The 20412-nt window shown below is 43.7% G+C and overlaps 2 protein-coding genes across 4 annotated transcripts in view; both read left to right on the top strand.

The window, feature by feature from the left end:
• The first annotated feature begins 124 nt into the window (after positions 1-124).
• Positions 125-8984, top strand: rab15 (RAB15, member RAS oncogene family). Its single transcript, XM_062468502.1, has 7 exons — positions 125-499; positions 5250-5310; positions 5730-5790; positions 6103-6180; positions 6607-6696; positions 6801-6866; positions 7318-8984. Exons 1-7 carry the CDS (start codon positions 376-378, stop codon positions 7474-7476), a joined length of 639 nt encoding a protein of 212 aa, XP_062324486.1. The 5' UTR covers positions 125-375; the 3' UTR covers positions 7477-8984.
• Positions 8985-13609: 4625 nt separating this feature from the next.
• Positions 13610-20412, top strand: part of sipa1l1 (signal-induced proliferation-associated 1 like 1) — a 51001-nt gene continuing 44198 nt past the window's right edge. For all 3 annotated transcript variants that reach the window (XR_009931034.1, XM_062468561.1, XM_062468560.1), the window contains exon 1: positions 13610-14092. The gene's annotated coding sequence lies outside the window, so the exon portion shown is untranslated. The remainder of the gene's footprint in view (positions 14093-20412) is intronic.

The following is a 20412-nucleotide window of genomic DNA, read 5'->3' as shown; positions in this document are numbered from 1 at the left end:
TTGTACAAATATCAGCCCCCCAGCCAAACAATAATAATAAAAAAAAATTATAGGGTTGGGTCAACAGTCCCTCCTACATTATTTTATTACCCATCTCGTCAGTGATGTCGAAAGAAAAGCGGATGCTGCGGAGCGCATCCTTGCCGCCGCACCCATTGATACTGTGGGCTGGGTGGGAATCTGGACAGTCCCTGCTTTGTCGCTGAAAGATAGCAGGCAGCAGCACACTTACACAGATGTAGCACAGAGACATATTTTCTTTCCGAAACAAAGAGTCACTATTTATTTGACATTATCTGCAGACATGGGATTTATGTGGGACGGTCTTGGTAATTTGTCGCTGAGCTAGCTGAACGTTCTTATTTTTAAGACACTATGGCTAAGCAGTATGATGTGCTCTTCCGACTGCTGCTTCTCGGAGATTCTGGGGTTGGAAAAACATGTTTATTATGCAGATTTACGGACAACGAATTTCATCCTTCTCACATCTCCACAATCGGTAAGCCCGGCTTCTTATTTTATGACGTGCATTGTTATTTGTGGTATTTGTGATTTCACTACAATCACGTTAAATGTACACAGTAATGTCTCTTAAATGTCATTTTAGAGCTTTTTCCTATATGTTGCATTGTTCTTTGTCATTCATGTACTAAGTGCATTTAAAATATCACATCCTGAAGAAGCTGGCCTTTACAATGCATTCCCTCTATTGTTAGCACAGCCAGGAAGTAATTCTTAATGTAGTGAGAAAATAATCAAAAGGCAGGTGCAAAAACAGCAACTTGTGGGCAAATGTATGTAATGGAAAGTTAATGGTATTGTAAAAGTATTTTTTTTTTATAATACTGTAAACTGTGCTCCAGGTCACTGTTTTATTCAGATGGACAGTCTAGTCTAGGCTATATACAAGTATAATAGAATATACTTAGTACAATGAAAGTGTAAGAAGGTTTAAAACTGTGACAAAACGGACAACCGTGAGAAAAAGAAAAATTTCCCCCCCAAAAATGTTGGGGTAAAAATTGAGATCTCTTGTTGATGAACATTGCACATGGAAGTGAAATTGTGATTGTAATCCCATTTGATCGAATAACACATACTTCACATTCTCTTTCAATATAGGCCCACACATTAAAGGACGTGCCTGTCCAGCACTTATAATGTAATTTCACCTGTTCCTTCTCCTCAGTCACGGATTAGCACCTTCCCTGGAGTGCTTTAATCCTCTGTGGAACCAACCAGACTGTCTCATCCTGAAGTTAATATCTACTGTCATATCTATGTAGTTATTATTCAGCACTGGCCATGAAAAGTACTCGACTGGGCTTTCATATGGCTGGGCTTTCCAGCAAGTAAAATAAGATTGGAGGAGATTATTTCCAGCAGTCTCTTATCTATACTCTGTGAAACCAGTTTGTGTGTGAGAATGCATATTGAGCTATCCTAGGCTTCGCTCTGCATAGGAAGTTGCTGTCATTTGAGTTAATTGGTCATATTAAGCTCCAAACAACGCCAGGCATCTTCAGCTCCTCCACGCATCTTAGTTAATGGCAAACTTTTTTTGTTTTCTACACCAGCGCATCTGAAAAACGCAGAAACAACAGTGAGTTACAGAACTCAACACACTGACTACTGTGTTTTAAACCAGGCACAACTGATCACAGATATTCCCACAAAACAACAAATCTGCCATTTCTTTAGGACACGTCGTTACTCAGCTTTATTCAGTCTGCATGTTTATGTGCGGTTGTTTTTTATGTAGACAGTATTGATTTTATTCAGACCTTCATTCAGAGCTCCACAGGAGACGTCCCCCTCACACACCAGGGCCATCAAGGCACCTCAGGACACAGCAACAAAGCACAGTAACCACATCTACACACAGCCCAACGGAAATGTGTGTGTCTAGGACAGTTACTTGAAATTAAAATAGGCGAACCTCGATTGTTTTTTTTTGGCGGATGGCATCAAAATAACGACACCATATCTTGAATTTTAACCGTTTAAATGCAGTTGATAGCTTTTGAATGGCTGGAGATTATTTTAGGGGCCACTCACAATAAAAACTAAGCTGTAATAGTGTCCTACTATCCTATAATTACATCTCCTTCAGGCTCCAGTCACAAATTCCTCCCAGCACAGACCCCAGCTGTGGAAATGATTTAGTAATGATATTCAATGACGCTGTGACTCTTAATCTTCCTCTCCTCACCTGAGCAGTCTTTAAATGGACTCCTGTGAGCGCCTGGCTGCCATGCGGAGTATGAGGGATCACCGAGGCCCTGTCCTAAATCATGGCTGAATAAGCAGCCCTACTCATGGCTGTGACCCATATCTGTTACAGCCCTGGATGGTCAGGGACACAGGCATGGGTTGGAGAGCTTGTTTGAAGAGAGGAGAGGCTCCCAGACACAAATCAAATCAAATGTATTTGTATAGCCCTTTTTACACGCAAGCATGTCACAGAGGGCTTCACATACGCCCATAGAACTGCCCCTCAACCAACCTAAACCCTCAAGGAAGACATGGAAAAGCTCCCAGAAAAACTCCCAACAGGAGAAAAAATGGAAGAAACCTTGGGAGGAGCAATTCAGAGAGGGATCCCCTCCTCCAGAGACGGTTGGTGAGAGAGAGGAGCAGAACACAGGCTAAACATAGTCATACAGTGTCAATGGGTTTTGAAACACCAAAATCCATTGTTCAACTTTATAGATGTAGGACAGGACCGGGAGACTTGCTGTTGGCCGTCATAGAGACTGGTTTCCGGTTGACGACCGACGACCAGGCAGGTGCTGGCAGACACAATTCATAGATACTTTTCCAGTCATAAAACTGTTGACTGTCGATGCAGTTGATGCATTTAATCTACGCCCTTGTTTAACTCCTTAAATTGGGCATTCGTTTGAATGGTCATGTGGTTGCCTTTGAATGACTTGCTGCTTTCGCCTTCCTCAATGTATTTGTCAGATTGCGGAGCTATACTTTCAGTTTACAAATACTATTGTGAGAATGTGGCTGGCAGGCATTTAAGTGCCTGTCAACAGCCCTTAATCCAGACCCAACAACCTCAAACTGTCTTCCAGGTAATTAGACAAGTCACTTTAACATTTCATTTTATTTATTAGCCCCTGCACAGCTTCTCCGATTTGCTCATTGTGGACAACTGCCATGTCAAATTTGCCTTTCCTTTAATTTGTTATGACCTTATGGGAATGTTACAGGTTTAAAGTTACAGTATCTTGACTCAGAAGTAGGTATCTTTGGTGTCTGGACTAATGGAAATAATAATTGCAATGCATTTTATGACACTCAGGGTTGCCTTAGGATAGAAGCATACTTTCCCCTTTGCTCGACTGTGATCCATTCTCATCATCTCACATACGCATGACTGGCTTCTGACCCCATCTTTACAAAATACCAGGCCTACTACTGTTAGAGAGAGAAAGAGAGAGCGAGAGAGAGATAGAGATAGAAAGAGAGAGCAAGAGAGAGAGATAGAAAGAGAGAGAGAGAGATAGAAAGAGAGAGAGAGAGAGATAGAAAGAGAGAGAGAGAGAGAGAGAGAGAGAGAGAGAGAGAGAGAGAGACAGTGAGTGCGAGAGAGGAAGTGTAATAGGGAGATTGAGAGCTAGAGGGAGAGAGAACACTTTTTTTTTATTTTCCTGCACTCTCTCCCAGCCCCGGGCGAAGGAAGCCTCTGACTGTGTCGGTGGCCTTTCAGCATGTCACTGTCTGAATGCTCTCTTGTCGAAAGGTACGCCCGCTCCCCTGTGTCAATGGAGCCTCGCTCAATGGAAGTGAAGTGAACTTTAGTCTGGAGAGTTGGAGACTGTAGTGAAGCCGCACACCAAGCGCCGAGTGCCTGTCAACAGCTCTTGTAGATTCTCATGGACCTCTAGCTCAGCAGAAACAATGCACATCTGAAGGGAAAAGAGACCTCTCAGTGTTTTAGTCTCTCTGTGGGTCTGCAAATCGATCTGTCACAGTTACCCCTTCACACCCAGTGTATGTAATGGTTTGTCGGCGCCGTTTAGGTTAATTGGGTTGAACTGGTTATTGATCCCGCAGGTATTGTCCTGCTCTGAAAAGGCATGTATGTTTTTTTCCACTCATGCCACATTAGCCTGAGAAACGGCTGTCGTGAGTAGATAGGAAAATCACTAAGGAGGAAAAACACTGAAATGAAAATGGGATTGGGGCGAATCATAAGCTGTCTACTTTCTCTCCCCCACCTCCCGCTCTCTGTCTCTCTCTCTCTGTCTCTCTCTCTCTCTCTCTCTCTCTCTCTCTCTCTCTCTCTCTCTCGCTCTCTCTCTCTGTGTCTATCTCTCTCTCTCTCTCTCTCTCTCTCTCTCTCTCTCTCTCTCTCTCTCTCTCTCTCTCTCTCTCTGTGTCTCTCTGTCTCTCTCTCTCTCTCTCTCTCTCCCTCTGTCTCTCTCTCTCTCTCTCTGTGTCTCTCTCTGTCTCTCTCTCTCTCTCTCTCTCTCTCTCTCTCTCTCCTCTCTCTCTCTCTGTCTCTGTCTCTCTCTCTCTCTCTCTCTCTCTCTCTCTCTCTCTCGCTCTCTCTCTGTGTCTATCTCTCTCTCTCCCTCTGTGTCTCTCTCTGTCTCTCTGTCTCTCTGTCTCTCTGTCTCTCTGTCTCTCTCTCTCTCTCTCTCTCTCTGTCTCTCTCTCTCTCTCTCTCTCTCTCTCTCTCTCTCTCTCTCTCTGTGTCTCTCTCTGTGTCTCTCTGACTCTCTCTCTCTCTCTCTCTCTCTCTCTCTCTCTCTCTCTCTCTCTGTGTCTCTCTCTGTCTCTCTCTCTCTCTGTGTCTCTCTCTCTCTGTCTCTCTCTCTCTCTCTCTCTCTCTCTCTCTCTCTGTGTCTCTCTCTGTCTCTCTCTCTCTCTCTCTCTCTCTCTGTGTCTCTCTCTCTCTGTGTCTCTCTCTGTCTCTCTCTCTCTCTGTGTCTCTCTCTGTCTCTCTCTCTCTGTCTCTCTCTTAAGACATGACTCAACTTTATCTCTTGCAAGGGTGATGGCTGTGCCATCAAATGGATCTCAGTATCTTCGGTGTTAAAAAGCTCAAACCGAGCTTTCAACTATCCAGAAATAAGAGCAGGCCACAGAATGCAGACTTCAGTCATGGCTTATGGGTTGTTATTATGCATTCTCACCACACTCGCATGGGCAGGTTGGGAGTGTCATGATGACTCTAATCACTTCCCAGTCTGTCTCAGTACTAAGTGAACGTGCTGTCGTGTTCCTCTCAGGAGTTGACTTCAAAATGAAGACTCTTGTCATCGATGGCATCAAAGTGCGAATACAGATATGGTAAGTAGGCCAAAGTATACGCAGAGGACTAGCCTCAGAATAAGCCTGTAGTCTGGGATGGGCTGTATACTGTCAGAAGCTAAGCTTGTTTGCACTACCTCATACTGTGCTGCTCATGCGAGTGACCTTTAACGCAAATGCCCTACATCACATCTGATAAGCACATTTAGTCTCTGATACATATACCTATAGAAATGATACGTAAACCCACCCCGATTGAAAAAGATATGAACCCAGTCAAGGTGCAAATTCAGGAATCAAAATCGTCAGTTTTTACAGAATGAGATCTGAAGAGAAGCTGTGTGTGTGTGCATCATTGTGTGTGTGTGTGTGTGTGTGTGCATCATTGTGTGTGTGTGTGCATGATTGTGTGTGTGTGTGTGTGTGTATGGGTGTTTTTTTCCTTTCCCTTCCTGCAGGGATACTGCAGGCCAGGAGCGATACCAGACCATCACCAAACAGTACTATAGGCGAGCACAGGTAAGACAAACATTTCCATTTGCATTTAATTCATTTACATTTAGTCATTTAGCAGACGCTCTTATCCAGAGTGACTTACAGTAAGTACAGGGACATTCCCCCCGAGGCAAGTAGGGTGAAGTGCCTTGCCCAAGGACACAACGTCATTTTTCACGGCCCCATTTAGCAGACACTTTTTTTCCAAAGCGACGTACCAATACTTTTCTCCAACACGTACCCGCAAAGCCCTTTCACAACAACATAACAATCCTAACACAGCAGTGTTCTGAGTGAGCCGTCTAACCAAGGTTTGTTCACCCTTCACATCCACAGGGAATCTTCTTGGTCTATGACATCACAAGCGAGAGATCCTTCCAGCACATTATGAAGTGGGCAAGTGATGTGGATGAGGTGAGATCCAAGGCTAAGGGAAAGGAACACTTTGTCATCTCCTGTGGGCCAAACAACAACAAGAGTCCTCTTGTCACTGCTTGGAAGGAAGCTACTTTTCGCCTCTTCCCTTTCTGGCAATTAGAACTTCAAACAAAAAATTCAAACTTGTTTGAATAATCATTCCTTAACACAAAGTATTGAAATGAGGGTTCTAGTAGGTAATTTGAATAAATCGGTTTAAAAATAAACCCTAAAAATAATATTTTATTTATCGTATTTCTCCTCTTCTCAGTCTTAATTTGCCCCCCTCTGTCTCTCCTGTTTCCCTGACCCAGTTCCCAGATCATTCCCTCTCCTTAATTAAGTCTCATGAAGGATAATATTTCCAAAGATGAGTGTGTCTGAGGGTCCCTCTCCCTCTCTCCCTTCCTCATTCTCTTTCAGTATGCACCTGAGAAAGTGCAGAAGATCCTTGTTGGGAATAAGTCTGATGAGGAACAGAAGAGACAAGTGGCCACAGAGCAGGGCAACAAGGTGGGTCTGAACATCCACAGCAGACCAGGCCCTGCAGAGTTACTGTGAGATCCTCCAAGACCGCAGAACCATCACTGACCATATTCATGTTGTGTTTCATTCAGCTGGCCAAGGCCTATGGAATGGACTTCTTTGAGACAAGTGCCTTTACCAATCATAACATTACAGAGGTGAGGACTGGTTCGGACAACAGTACAGTACCCATTGTTAGGACACTTGAGGTAGGGTAAAAACATTTAGTATTTGTCTTTTGTAGTACAATTATCTGTTGTTAAGGGGTAACGAGTTAGTTATGTCTGATAGACTACCCCAGTGGTCTTCAACCCTGGTTCTCAGGGCCCACTGTCTTGTATGATTTAGATGTTTCCCTGCTCCAATACACCTGATTCAAATGAATGGTCATTATCAAGCTCTGCAGAATACTGTAAACAGCCACTCACTTGAATCAGGTGTAGTTTGGAGCATGGAAAAACATACAGGACAGTGGGCCCTGAGGACCTGGGTTGAAGACCACTGGACTACCCTACGAAGATTGCCGAAATGCAGATTTGGAGATGTCCCTTTTCTTGCCTGTGTCTCTGCTTTCCATGTGTTCGTGACCGCGTCTTCGCTCCTCCCCAGTCTTTCACACGATTGGCTGAGCAGGTGCTGCAGGCGAACAAGAAGGACCTGGACCTTTTGAGGACTTCCCTCACCGATGAGCTCAACCTCACCGCCCTGGAGGAGGAGGAGGGCATCTGCGACGGAACCGCTGACTCACAAAAGGCCTGCTGGTGTTAGAGACAGGAAGTTATCATCAACCAATCAATTAATCACAGCCCATCTAACAAACTATTTAAAAATCACATGTCCCTGACACTTAGGCATCCATATGCTGTATGGTGTGATGATTTGGCTCATAGGGGTCAACCAGTTGATTTGGTTTGTTTTCAGTTTAAACTAGGTACCGGTATATCAATAGAGTTGCCTTGTCTCTCTAACAATGGATGCTTTGAGCTTTGTATAAGTATTTTTTCGTGAATCATTGAAAACTGCTAAATACATGTACATTGTCTACATCATGCAGGATGTTTTGGAACTCCAGGTTTTGGAACTCCAGGTGTGAATTATTTAAAAAAGAAAAAGGAATGCAAACATACGTACAAACGTACAAAAAAAATTAACATTGTTCAAAGTGTAAGCATGAATCGCAATCTGCAACATTCCCTTTTTTGAATGGCCGTATCTTTTGCCACATGAGGGTGTAGTCTGCACCATCAACATGGGAGCTGATGGGCAAATGGTCAAGATTGTGTACCCTGTTTTGTTGGTTACAATTGACTGACATTAGAAGCACCGTGGTTGTCTGTATCTATATCATGTGACTGACTTTGTTCATATCAGTGTCCAAAGAATAGTATTGATTTTTTATTTCTTCATCGTGGTGACTTGATTCTTTCTTGAGAAGAGGATGATTTTGCTGTCATTCTAAGTGGCTGATCCAAGCTAAGAGGCCAACAGCCAATGTTTTCACTGCCTGCTACAGCACCCTTTGGTAAGTGTTAACATATCCCTTATCATTTTTCACATTTCCGTCAAAACTTCCTTTATGTTAATTATAATTAACTTCACTTAATGTTAATAAGTCATAGAACTAGCAATGGGATTGCATTGATAATTCAAGAATGGGAAGTGTAGAGGTTTAAGAGAACGGTGACCATGTGACAAACTGAACGTGTTACTTTAATAGAGGTGTGAAATGTGTTGACATTTGGTATTGATGGTCTAAAATATTTCCATCGTGATTTGGTAGATTATCTTGACATATTCCATTATACACCTGCTGTTTACTTAAAGATATGAAGGAAATTTCATTCCACAATTAATTTTACTTTTCATGCAAGTTGACAGGACCAGCAAAATATTTGCATGCGTCCACAAATAATTCTCATGCATTTCTTTTTATGCAACTTCAATGAAGTTAACATTCAATACATCATTATACAGTTATCGCATTTGACCAGAGTTGCCTGTTGGGAACCTATATGGACTAATAGGACTAACTTGGCTTCATCTATTGCAACTGATTCAATGTTACTAATCCTACTCAACTGTTTGTGTGCAAGTGATCATGGTATGTTGAATGATACACTGGACTATGCTCTAGATACAAACTGTATCTCTGTGTTGTTTGGTGATTGGGTATTTCATCTCTTTTAGACTACCAACATTGAATTAGTGGAAATATATTATGTGCAACATTGTAATTATTTCAGAAAATGTCAGATGTTGAATAAACCCTTGTAGATAAACGGTTGTTTGCGTTACCTGTCTGGTTTGGCCTCCCCTCTAGATGGCAGCGTTGGACTGTCATGCAAGCCTCATCTGTCCTGTACAGCACTCTGCTGAACTGAACTTCCTGAGCAGCTGTAGATCACTGTATTATAAGGTGGTCCTCATTAATATTCCTACTTATTCTTGCTCTATGTTCAGTAACATGGTTCATTTACATATTACGCAAGGAGGAGTCTGATGCTGATTTTGACGTCTTTGCATGTGAGCCATCAGAACAGTCGGAAGGGTGATGAATATGTATGTAGATGTGTCAGAGCTGTTGCCGTGCTGTCTAGGTGACAGAAATGACAATTCCGTATCTATATCAGTGCCGAAGGACACACACACACGCAGCCCTCAGCTTAGTGACAGTGAGTCATGTCCTGGCTGTGGTCATGTCAACGTGGCAGAACTGTGTGACTCTACTGTGATGAGCATCCATCATCTTATAGCCCCTCATGAACCATCCACAACCACAACTACGCCTCATTAGGCCCACTGCTGACAGCACCCTGAGGAAGGGAGCTGGGGCAGGGTGCGAGAGAACCGGAGAGAGAGAGAGAGAGAGAGAGAGAGAGAGAGAGAGAGAGAGAGAGAGAGAGAGAGAGAGAGAGAGAGAGAGACAGAGAGATAGAGAGACAGAAATAGAGATATACTGTATGAAGAGAGAAAGAGGGGGAGAGAGAGAGACAAATGGATAGTGAGAGATATAGAGATGTTTGTAATCATCCACAACTATTTGAGGTGAGGTAGAGAAGCTTCCGTGATACTACACCAACTCCTGGCCCGAGTCCCTCTCCAGAAGCTGTAATCAAACACCCTCCAGCCTGCATGTCCCAAAACAACCCTGTTTCCTGTGTTGCTGTCAGAGCCCTGCAGAGCTGGAATGGACACCACAATCTGACAACGCCAGAGAGGAGGATTCTTGCACTCAAAATAATCAATGAGAACAACTGTAACATAACCCTGAAATTCAGATCTTAAGTTTATGTAGAATTACCAGTTGATCAATTGTGTGAAAGGTTACTTTTTTTAAGAAACACCACACAATTCCATACAGCACTAATATAAAATGATGACATAACATTTTTTTCAATCCAATTAGAAACATTCAAAAATGTATGTGTGAGCATGTTGAGGGGTTGGCAATGAATCACACTCCGCTGGCCCCTCTCTTCCATCCTGGCACCCCAGGTCCTGGAGATCGGCCCAAGCTGTGCGGGTAGGGCCGGCTGTGACACACACACAAACACACACAGGTCTCTGCTTGACGCCTTCCCTCTATCCCTCCTTTGAGCCCCCATCCCTGAAATCCCATCAAACCGTGGCCATCTCCTTCCCAACCATTGGCCAATCCATCTACTCTCTCTTCTTGTTTTCTTGGTGACAGATGGAAAAACAAAAACAACTGAAATGTCTCCTTAGGACAGCCAGAGAAAGGTTTTATGCAGTATTTGGGGAAATTCGGTGGGGGTTTATGGAGAAGATCAGAATTTGCGACAGACGAATGGGGTTGGTTAGCGTGGGCAGGTGTACGTACTGCAGGTATGTCTGCGTTTGTGCTGGGGGGCGGGGTGGAGGTTTGGGGGGGATGGGGGGTGGGGCTTCCAGGCACAGAGTGCTGTGATGTCATCCTCCCACCTCTCCGCTGTGCTTTCACACCAGCGTGAGTCACCCCTCGCTCCAGCTTCTCAGAGCTCAGGGAGGTGTGCACTGCGGTATGCCAAGCAGAGCAGGAAGCTGCTGGGTGCTTTCTCCTCTCTCCTGTCTGTTCTCTCTCCTGTCTGTTCTCTCTCCTGTCCTGTCTGTTCTCTCTCCTGTCTGTTCTCTCCTATTTGTTCTCCTCTCTCCTATCTGTTCTCTCTCCTGTCTTTTCTCTCTCCTGTCTGTTCTCTCCTATTTGTTCTCCTCTCTCCTGTCTGTTCTCTCTCCTGTCTGTTCTCTCTCCTGTCTGTTCTCTCTCCTATCTGTAGTCATCGACTCCTTCTGAAAAGATCATCCCGCGAGTACAAGTTAAAGACTTCTCGCGAGTACAAGTTAAAGTAAAGCACAAAATTCACTGGTGGTGAGGATCTCTCTCTCTCTCTCTCTCTCTCTCTCTCTGTCTCTCTGTCTCCCTGCTTAAGAAAATGGGCCTGAAGTCATGTGAGATCAGGATAAAGAAATGAGTCACTGACCTTAGGGACTTCAGGTGCAAGAACAATCATCCAACCTAATCATAGTCCTTCTATTGCAGAACTTGTATGCAATACAGTCATGACGTGGCTGCTAACCCTTTGAGAGATACACCCATAAAACACACACACGGACACACACACAGACAGTAAATCATTTATGACTTACCTTCTTCTTTGACGTCTCTTTTCCACATATGTTCTGGTAGCAAAAGTTTAGGTTTGTGGGTAGAAGTATAAGGCATGTTTAAATAAAGGTGATTGTTTAAGGTTTGTTTATTTATCTCCAACTGCTGCAAGCTAACTAAGTCAGACCCAATGATGTGCCTCAAGTTAATGATTTAACTCTGAACATGTGAAGAGGGAGACCTATGTGTTCATATTTTATACATCCTCCTGAGTCTCTGACAACTCACTGTAGTGGACATTGGAAACTTTGCAGTCATACTGCCCTTTGTGGGCTTTCTAACAATGTCCAAAAATGCGAACTACCTCAGGAATAGCCATGTCGTTGTAGTTAGTTAATTGAGTTACAGATGCATAACTATAACAAATCTGAAAACTGTGTTGTGTCATTTATTTTGCTTTGAACATGTTTACGAGTGAAACCCAAATACTTCTGTAAAATGTAAACATTTAAAAAAATGTTTGGTTTCCCATGTTCCATGAGTATTCAGTATAAAGATATCAGAGTTATTATCTTCTTTTTGTTAGATTTTCTACTATATATGATTAACTAGGACATGTGCATGTGGTCAATGGACTCATTGAGACGCAAAATTAAGCTACGTGTAATTTCAAATGGGGCAACTGAACCAACAGAATCATCATCAACTGGTTCTGTCTTCGTCAACAGAATGAAATATCCCGCTCAAACCTCTCTGATTGTACTGCATGCGAAACACAAAGCTCAAACAAGTGCATCTGATGTAGTCTATTTTCAGAACACACTGTCTGCATTACGCCCCTCAGTCTGTGAAACAAAGACCTTGTGTATGTGAAAGCAACTTGTCTCCTTTATTCATGTCAATCTCTATTAGTGTAGGAGCGTTGCTCTTGTGGAACTATGTGAATGGGGTCCATTATTCTCATTCCTCTGCATTGAGGGGCGACCTTGACCAGGAATGCAACTGCATGAGATCACTCTTTGGTGAACGTGGTCAATATCAGTTTAAACTGAAACAGAGCTTTCTTGCTGTCTCTTCTATTACTTTAAACTTGTTGGCTACATTGTATTAACATATGTAAAAGCTGTCCAAGTTGGACCTGCTTGTCACGTTGTGCATTGGCTACAAAGTGCTCGTGCTACTATACAAACTCAGTGTTTTCCCAGAACAAGTGGTGATGGATTAGTAGCCAATGAGAAAGGGATTATGTTTCCAAGAATGGTTTTTACCTCTGGATTGTTTTAATAAACCATTAATGTCTTTAGGAGATGGTGGTTTTGGGGGAGGGCGGGGGAGGGAGGGGGAGGGAGGGGGAGGGCGGGTGTGTGTGCAGGATTAGAGAATAGTAAAGCATAGAAAGTAACTCTGTACTTTAAAATCTCATAATCCCAAAAGAATATGAAATCACTTTGTGGAGAGTTCTTCTTCCTGTCATCTTTTGAGCTCTCTGATATTTTGATAAATGAGACTGAAAAAGTGACAATTTCCTGCAAAACAAACAAGGATACACTGCAGCAGGTATTTGAGATGGACCTTTAATACTTTAATCCTCACACCCATACCCAGCAAGGCTAAACCAATTATTTCTCATAATCCTGGAGAGATGGTGTTTCCAAAGAACAATAAAAAAACACCCACACAAACATGTCCCTTGATAGTTTGGAGTGGGCGTTGGAAATATGCACAGTGATTCTGAAGTATACTGCTCTTAATGAGGGTAATCTGTCTCCAATTGTCTTTATTAGATTATTATGTAATCTCGTTGACATTCTGGAATGATGGTAACAGTAGAGGGAAGTACATAGCTATATGGATAATGTGTATTCCTGTCTTTTCAGTCAGCACCGTTAAGACTTGACTGGAAAAGGAGGGGGAGAAAAGAAAGAAGAATAAAGGAGAAGGAAATAGAGAGTGAGTCAGAGAGACTGAGAGAGAATATCTGCAAGAAAGGGAGGGAGATGGATAGACAAGGGTAAGAAGAGAGAGGGAGGGGTGTAGTGAAAGAGAGAAAGAGAGAGGCAGAGACAGAGAGCCTATGATGTAAAATTCCATCGATCTTACATACGGTCTTGTGAATTTTTTATTTTATTTTTTACTCATAACTCTGCTGTATACATCTATATATCTGTTGAATTACAATGTATGAATACAGTAACCTTGCTGGAGTCCACGGGTCTGCATTATTCATCTATACAGCACTTCTATATGTGCTCTCTCTGCTTAATGAATACTACAATGATTGTGATCACAAGACAATATGTGTGAAACACAGCAGAGTGGTTAATATAACCAAGAATTGCCGATTTTCTTCTTTGTAAACAGTACATTAATTGCACCAACACCAGTTGCACGCATATTCCTTGCTGCGTAGCGGTTTATCTGAAGCAGTTGTCAGAGCAACGGTTTCCCATCCTTTTACAATCGGGTTCCATTCTATCCTGCTCATCGCGAGAGGGGAGCCGCGGAGGGTTGCATTGCAGTGACCTCATCTCATCCACCCAGCAGCTGCGAAGCAAGGCGGAGCGACTGGCTGAAACTTTGAATGAACTTAGTAGTTGAACAATCGTGAAGCGGACGCTGGAGTTAACGGTGAAGGGAAGACTATTTGGAGGTTTTGTGAGAGAATTTTCAAGAGTCAGCCTTGAATTGTTTAAAAAACGTGACAGTGTTCTAGCTTCTCGCTGTCTGGGATCTCGTTGCATTTTCACTCATCTACCAAAAACGTCTGAAAGGTGCCAAAAGGTGAGCTTTCGCAGAAGTTTAGGTTAGAATTGTCGTGCTTGTCATGCATGCACTGCTAAGTGACTATCTCGGTAAGATCACCCAACTTTGTGTGAGAATGAAACGGGTATCCTTTATTGTGAAGTATGTGGATTCATTCTGACTGACAAGTCACTTGAATTAAATAAGCAACGTTCTTAAATGTTCTCAGATAGATCAAAAAGTTGAGGACGTGCCTGTCTGTACTGATTGTAACATGATTATCGCATTTTGGAATTAATGTAGCTTGTAGCTAGCTAGCTAGTTTGCCTGTGAGCGCGCGATCTGTCCGATTTTCTGAATCCAACCAGATGGAAAATATTTATCAAGCTGTCTATCTAGCCACGAGCTAGTTAGCCAGCAAACCATGTTGTGACACTGTTGCATTTCCTTTACCTAGTCATTACTCCTTATCTAGCTTTGTAGTTTCTTCCTGTGATTGCACCTTATATCTTGGCTCCTGCCATCTCTAACTATCTAGCTAGACGAGCACGCGTTTTGGATGCCTGTGCACAGATTCGGATGCCTTGAGGAGCAGCATGAGAAGTTTGTAGCTAGCAAGGCGAGGATGTCCCTTTCCAGAAACAAATCTTTGTGCTGTACATGTTTTGACAACAAATGACGGTATTTGTCATCGAATTGTTTGCTTTGACTTGACACCCGTTTTGAAAAATATCGTCCATACACGTTTGTCTAAAGTTTATCCTCCGCTGTTGTCAGTCACAGCAACTAAACAGCACCGCTGTTTCAATATTGAAACAGGAAAGAAACGATCAGATAATGGGATCACGGTTTGTTTGGTACCTGTCAACTGGCATTATAATTATAGGCAGTGGCTTCTTTAAATTCCTTCACTGCTCATTATGTAACATTTTCAGTAGCCTCACCTGGTCGATTATGAGATTGCATGTTCGCCAAATGTATATATTGTAAATGTATAGATTTATCAGTTAGCACCATTGTCTGTCATACACCAGTAGAACACCAAACGAAGTGAAGGTATGGTTGTTCTATGAATTAGTATTCCATGGCCCTGCAGGGTGCACTGGAGGTGTTCTGTGTGGTTGGTCAGACACGACTGCGGAGACTTGTGATTGAGTGTTGGTCTTTGAAGGAGTCTTGGAATCGCCGGTGCCGATGCTCCACTCAGCAATTTATAGCTTTGGAAAGAAAAGCCTGGTTAAAATGACAACAGATGCCTTCTCTCGGTTTGCGTGTGTGTGTGTGTGTGTGTGATCTTCCTGACCACAATTATCATTGTCAGTGGACCTCCTGTGGATGTTCTGTCCTCTGTGTATTATTTCTGGTTCATCTACCTATGGAGTGTCCTTAGGCAACCAGTCTTCTCTCAGTGGAGGGGGAGGGGGGTACTAACACACACAGATGGGGGATTAGGATAAATTGTCAGGAGACCTTATTAGTATTTACTTAGTAGTGGTTATTGGTCAGTTCGTCTAGTCTGGGTAAAGTGAAACACAATAAAAATACATTGCATTCCTCTTGGTCTAATAGCTTGCTGTGAATCTCGCAGTGTCAAAAAACGAATTAGCAAGTAAACACCTCATGTTCTTGGGCCGCCCATGGATGCCAAGGCTGTGCAGATCTGGAGGCAGTGTCGCATTTCAATAATAAGTAGCCTATTAAGAGGGAGTGTGTAGGTGGATGCGCACATGTTGTGCAACATGTAGTTAGAGAAGGGAGAGGAGAGCAGACCCGAGAACGCCTGGGTGGGTGATTGACAGATGAAGGATTATCAAGTGTCTTTTCAGATGTAGAGCGGCTAGAACATTTCTAAAGGTATTTCAGGATTAAGCGGGTGCTGGCCGAGATGAAATAGTTGTGAAAGGCAAGGCTCTGTCTAGCTCCAACCTGACTGTAGTTTGGTCATTTCTTTCCACCTTGCCCTACCCATGTTCAGCAAGGGGAAAAAAACCCTGTAAATAAGTCTTAATTCCTCGTGCACTTCTCTGACCAAGCAGAGATCATTCTTACATAAAGATGAAGAGATGGATCTAGGACAGCGAGGGAAGGTTTTTTGGCAGTGCGTTCACAGAACGAGAAACTGGCTCTCGCAAAGTCAGGAAAAAGAGGAAATTTCAGTGTTGCTGCATCTCCCTGGTCGTCAGTTTCCCCTCCCCAGCTAGCTGCTCACACAGCTCTGAGAGGATCAGAAACCGTCTCAAACACCCACCCCCTCGGATCTCTCTAGCTACACCCCCCCCCCGCTCTCCTTCCCCCTCCTTCACTCCATTCCTTCTCCATCACCATTTTCACCCTCTCCCTCCTTCCCTAGCTTGCTCTCACCTCTTCCTTCCTTTAGTAGAGCCAGGCTTGGGCTGACATCCAAATGAACTTTTCTCTCCCTCTTCTCTCCTCCTCAAAGAGAGGGGTTTGGTACATTATCTGGCAGTTCTCTCTAACAGGTGATTGAGTGGTCTGTTGGTGGGCTGTGTTTTCATGGAAGTTGCAGAGAGAGTTCTGAGGGAGAAGGCACACGGGTATGGGAGAATATCTGCAGGCGTAGCAGGATAATCAGATGGTCGATGACTACATCCCCTTGTAGTCTTACTTCCCACTCTCCCGTCATTTGGAGGGAGTATGGTCGAGCCCGTATTGAAGCAGTGCACTTTGTCAGAAGGGATGGATCTAAGTAGAAGACGCTGTGGAATTTGACTTAATTAGAAAATCAATTCACTTGCGGGGAAAGAAAAAAAAGAATGTTTACCGTTGTTCTTTATTATTGACCAGCCATCAAGAAACTGTTGAAGCCTGATCAAATATATTTGAATGTGTTTTGAATGATAATTTTGGATTTTAATGAATGGGATCAGTATATGCATCCTAAACGAAATAAATATCTGAAAATATTTTGTTATGCTAAGAGTTATCTGGTTCATATTTCATCTTTCCATCTTTTAATTACATGTGATGACAACATATGTTAGGCAACCTCTAAATAATGCATCAACATTTATTGAAATCCACAGTTCCTCATTGTTGAACTTTATATTGACACAAAAAATTGTGTTTATCACTTTAACTTCAAGCTAAAGTAAAGAAACAGGCTTAAAAAGGAACATGACTGATCTCTTTCTCTCCTTTCCCTCTTTCTCTCTTTCTCTCATTCCATGGTGAAGAAACAGTCTAATTAGGGCGGGGAGAGAGGATTATGGCAGATGAAAGGAAAACAGATATGGAAAAAAAGGCATAGATTTTCAGTTGTGACAGACTAGCGAGAAATCTATAAAAAAAACACAACCAAACAATAAGTAGGCTGGCAAATCCAAGCAGAGGAAAACAGATGGAACAGCCTGTACAGATGGGGGCCCAGAGAGAACAGTCCTGATGATTTTAAACTGGAATCTAATCAGCTTTTGGCACAAGAAGGTTCTCAAAACATTACTGAACAACAGGCACACAGCACTCATAATCCAACATAGCCCAGAAGTTACAATGTACTTTGTATTATTGTAAATCTGGCAGATATTTTTTTATTTGATTTTATTAATAGATTTTATATTGGCTCAGAGGGAGATTGTTCTGACTTTCAACCAAAGCCAGCGATGTTAGCCAATTTATTGCTGTCATTCCAGAACCATATTGCAATAATCAAGGTTGATCTCCCAAGAATTGTTTCCCAATAGGTTAATCCGTTCTTTGTTTTTTTGTGGCCTCCATTCTCAGCAAAGGATGCTCTCAACCTCCCCCCCAGTCAGTCTGCTCAGCCCATGAATGAAAGAGATGACAAGTTTTGTAAGTCTTTAAATCCCTGAATGTAGCCTGTTTGCTGCATTGCTGAAATTCCTACCAACTGCCTCTGGCTCACCATCTGTTTGTACTCCAGACAGACAGAACTCTCAAATCAGATGTTTTCTTGCCTGCCAGATTCCACCCTCGGTAGCTAGCATGGTGAATCTCGGTAGCTAGCATGGTGACCCTGGGTAGCTAGCATGGTGACCCTGGGTAGCTAGCATGGTGACCCTCGGTAGCTAGCATGGTGACCCTCGGTAGCTAGCAGGGTGACCCTCGGTAGCTAGCAGGGTGACCCTCGGTAGCTAGCATGGTGATTAAAATTGGTGTTGTTTTCACCGGCTCTCAAGACTAGAATTAGTAATAGAAGTGCTTTCCATCCTGACCCATGGTCTTGTTAATCACCTCTTTGTTTCTCTGTGCCGTTTGGCTGCGGCCTGAATTTGTGCGAGGATTCGAGATGTGACAGTTCAGGACCCTGAGTCAGGTTTTGTCTGTGGCCTCTGGAGGTTATCACAGTGAATCTAGTTCTAGTTTTGGTCTACAGACAGTATTTTGTATATTTATATTATGTTGTTATCCCACAGGGATCAGTTTGTGCTGCTCTTTTCTACTTTAGCTACTCTGTTTGACTCTTACCCACTCTGGTTCATGGTTTCTCGTTGTTGTGGCACTTGACAATAATCAGGAAGAACAAATGGGCAATTGTAAAATGATTGTCTTTATGATGTAAAACACTTTCTTGGAAAATTTGCCAGTTGAGTTTGTAAATTCCTGACTGGAGTGCTATTTATTCATTCTTAAATCTTAGAGGACTTCTCTCTCAACAGCCATAGTTGAAAAGGACTGCAGGGTTTACACAAGACTTATACTGGATGTTGTTTCTAGATGATATTCCAAATATTTGTCTATCCATTTCTATACGGCCATTGATTGAGTTGTGCAATGTGTTGAGTCACCCAGTTAGCCATTGTGCTCATCAGCGAATCACTAACATTCGAGACTTGTGAAAGTGGTGCAGGGAACATTCGTACGCCATCTATTTCTGATCCCATCTCCCCATGTCAGCTGTCACAGGGCAGAGGAGACAGGGATGATGAGGGGGAGGTCACAGGGCAGAGGAGACAGGGATGATGAGGGGGAGGTCAGGGGTTGGGGCCTTCAGGGGTTGGGGCCTTCAGGGGTTGGGGCCTTCAGGGGTTGGGTCCTTCGCCTGACAGAGTTCTGATAAGGGGTTCTGAACTTCACTTAAACAGACCCCGCGCTGTAGCAAGACACGAGCCCAAGAGTCAAACATCATCACAGGTCACCCCCCCCCCCCCCCCCCCGTATTAGCGAGCCTCCTTGATGCCCTCTTCTCAGCACCTGTTTCGTCCTTGTTTTTCCATCTCCCTCCTTCACTCCCTTTCCTCTACACCCCTCTCCCTCGCTCTCCTTCACCCTTCCCCCCCAGAGGCCCATGGATGTTCCACCACTACCTCGGCCAAAACCAAGAAGACTGTGACTTCTTCCTAATCTGATCCATGATGGATTGCGGAGCCTCCCGCTCTCCCTGCCAGGGTTGCTAATGCCGCCTGCACGGGAATCCTGATTTACTGATTGTAGCCTGAGCTCTTGGCTGACCCTCTGATACTCTTCCCGCCTTAGAGCCACGCGGTATCAAACACTGCCAGGGAAAACGCTGACTCCAGATTCCTCCCTGCTTTCACTCAGCTGGTGAACGTTCAGAGCTCTGCTGGGTTTTTTTTTTTTGGGGGGGGGACATTTGGACGGTATAAACGATCACCATAGTAGCAAGTGAAGACTTCAGTTAATGGGGGCGGTGTGTGAGTACGAAGCAACTTGTATCCAGAGAAGTGAGATCATGACCAGACAGTGACATCTGGTTTGCAGGTGTTTGCGGTGAGAACATCGGAGGTGGAGGGGAATCTTTCGCGGTCTGCCACAATACATCCGTTAGACGTTGTAGAACTGTCTTCGTCAGAAGGGCTGCGCCTCTGCATCGCCAACCGTCTCTGGAAGAGGGAATCTCTCACTGAACTGCTCCTTGCCATGATTCTTCCATTATTCCATTCCAGGGAGTCAGGTGGCTGAGCGGTTAAGGAATCGGGCTAGTAATCAGAAGGTTGCCGGTTCGATTCCCCCGCCGTGCATTACGTTGTGTCCTTGGGCAAGGCACTACACCCTACTTGCCTCGGGGGGAATGTCCCTGTAAGTCGCTCTGGATAAGAGCGTCTGTTAAAATGACTGATTGTAAATGTAAAATGTAGTCTTTGCAGAGATTTCTGGGAGTTTTCCTTGGCTTCTTTGAGGTTTTCGATTGGTTGTGTTGGTGTTGGCCTGTGGTGCCCTCTGTGACAGTGCTTGTACAAATAAAGCTGGACTTGATTTTGAAGCGTCCTCAGTTTTGTTTGTGAGGGCTTCTCCACCACAAGGCCATGGTTCCACCAGCACAGCTTAATGAGGTCTCTTCTGCCTCCTCCTCTGTCCTTTCCAGACAATGTCTGTGGACGAACAGGACACTGGCTGACAGTGGAATGTGTGAGAGACCT

This window comes from Osmerus eperlanus, chromosome 8, assembly GCF_963692335.1.
Source record: "Osmerus eperlanus chromosome 8, fOsmEpe2.1, whole genome shotgun sequence".
Lineage (NCBI taxonomy): Eukaryota > Metazoa > Chordata > Actinopteri > Osmeriformes > Osmeridae > Osmerus > Osmerus eperlanus.
This window is presented reverse-complemented; position numbering and strand designations above follow the sequence as displayed.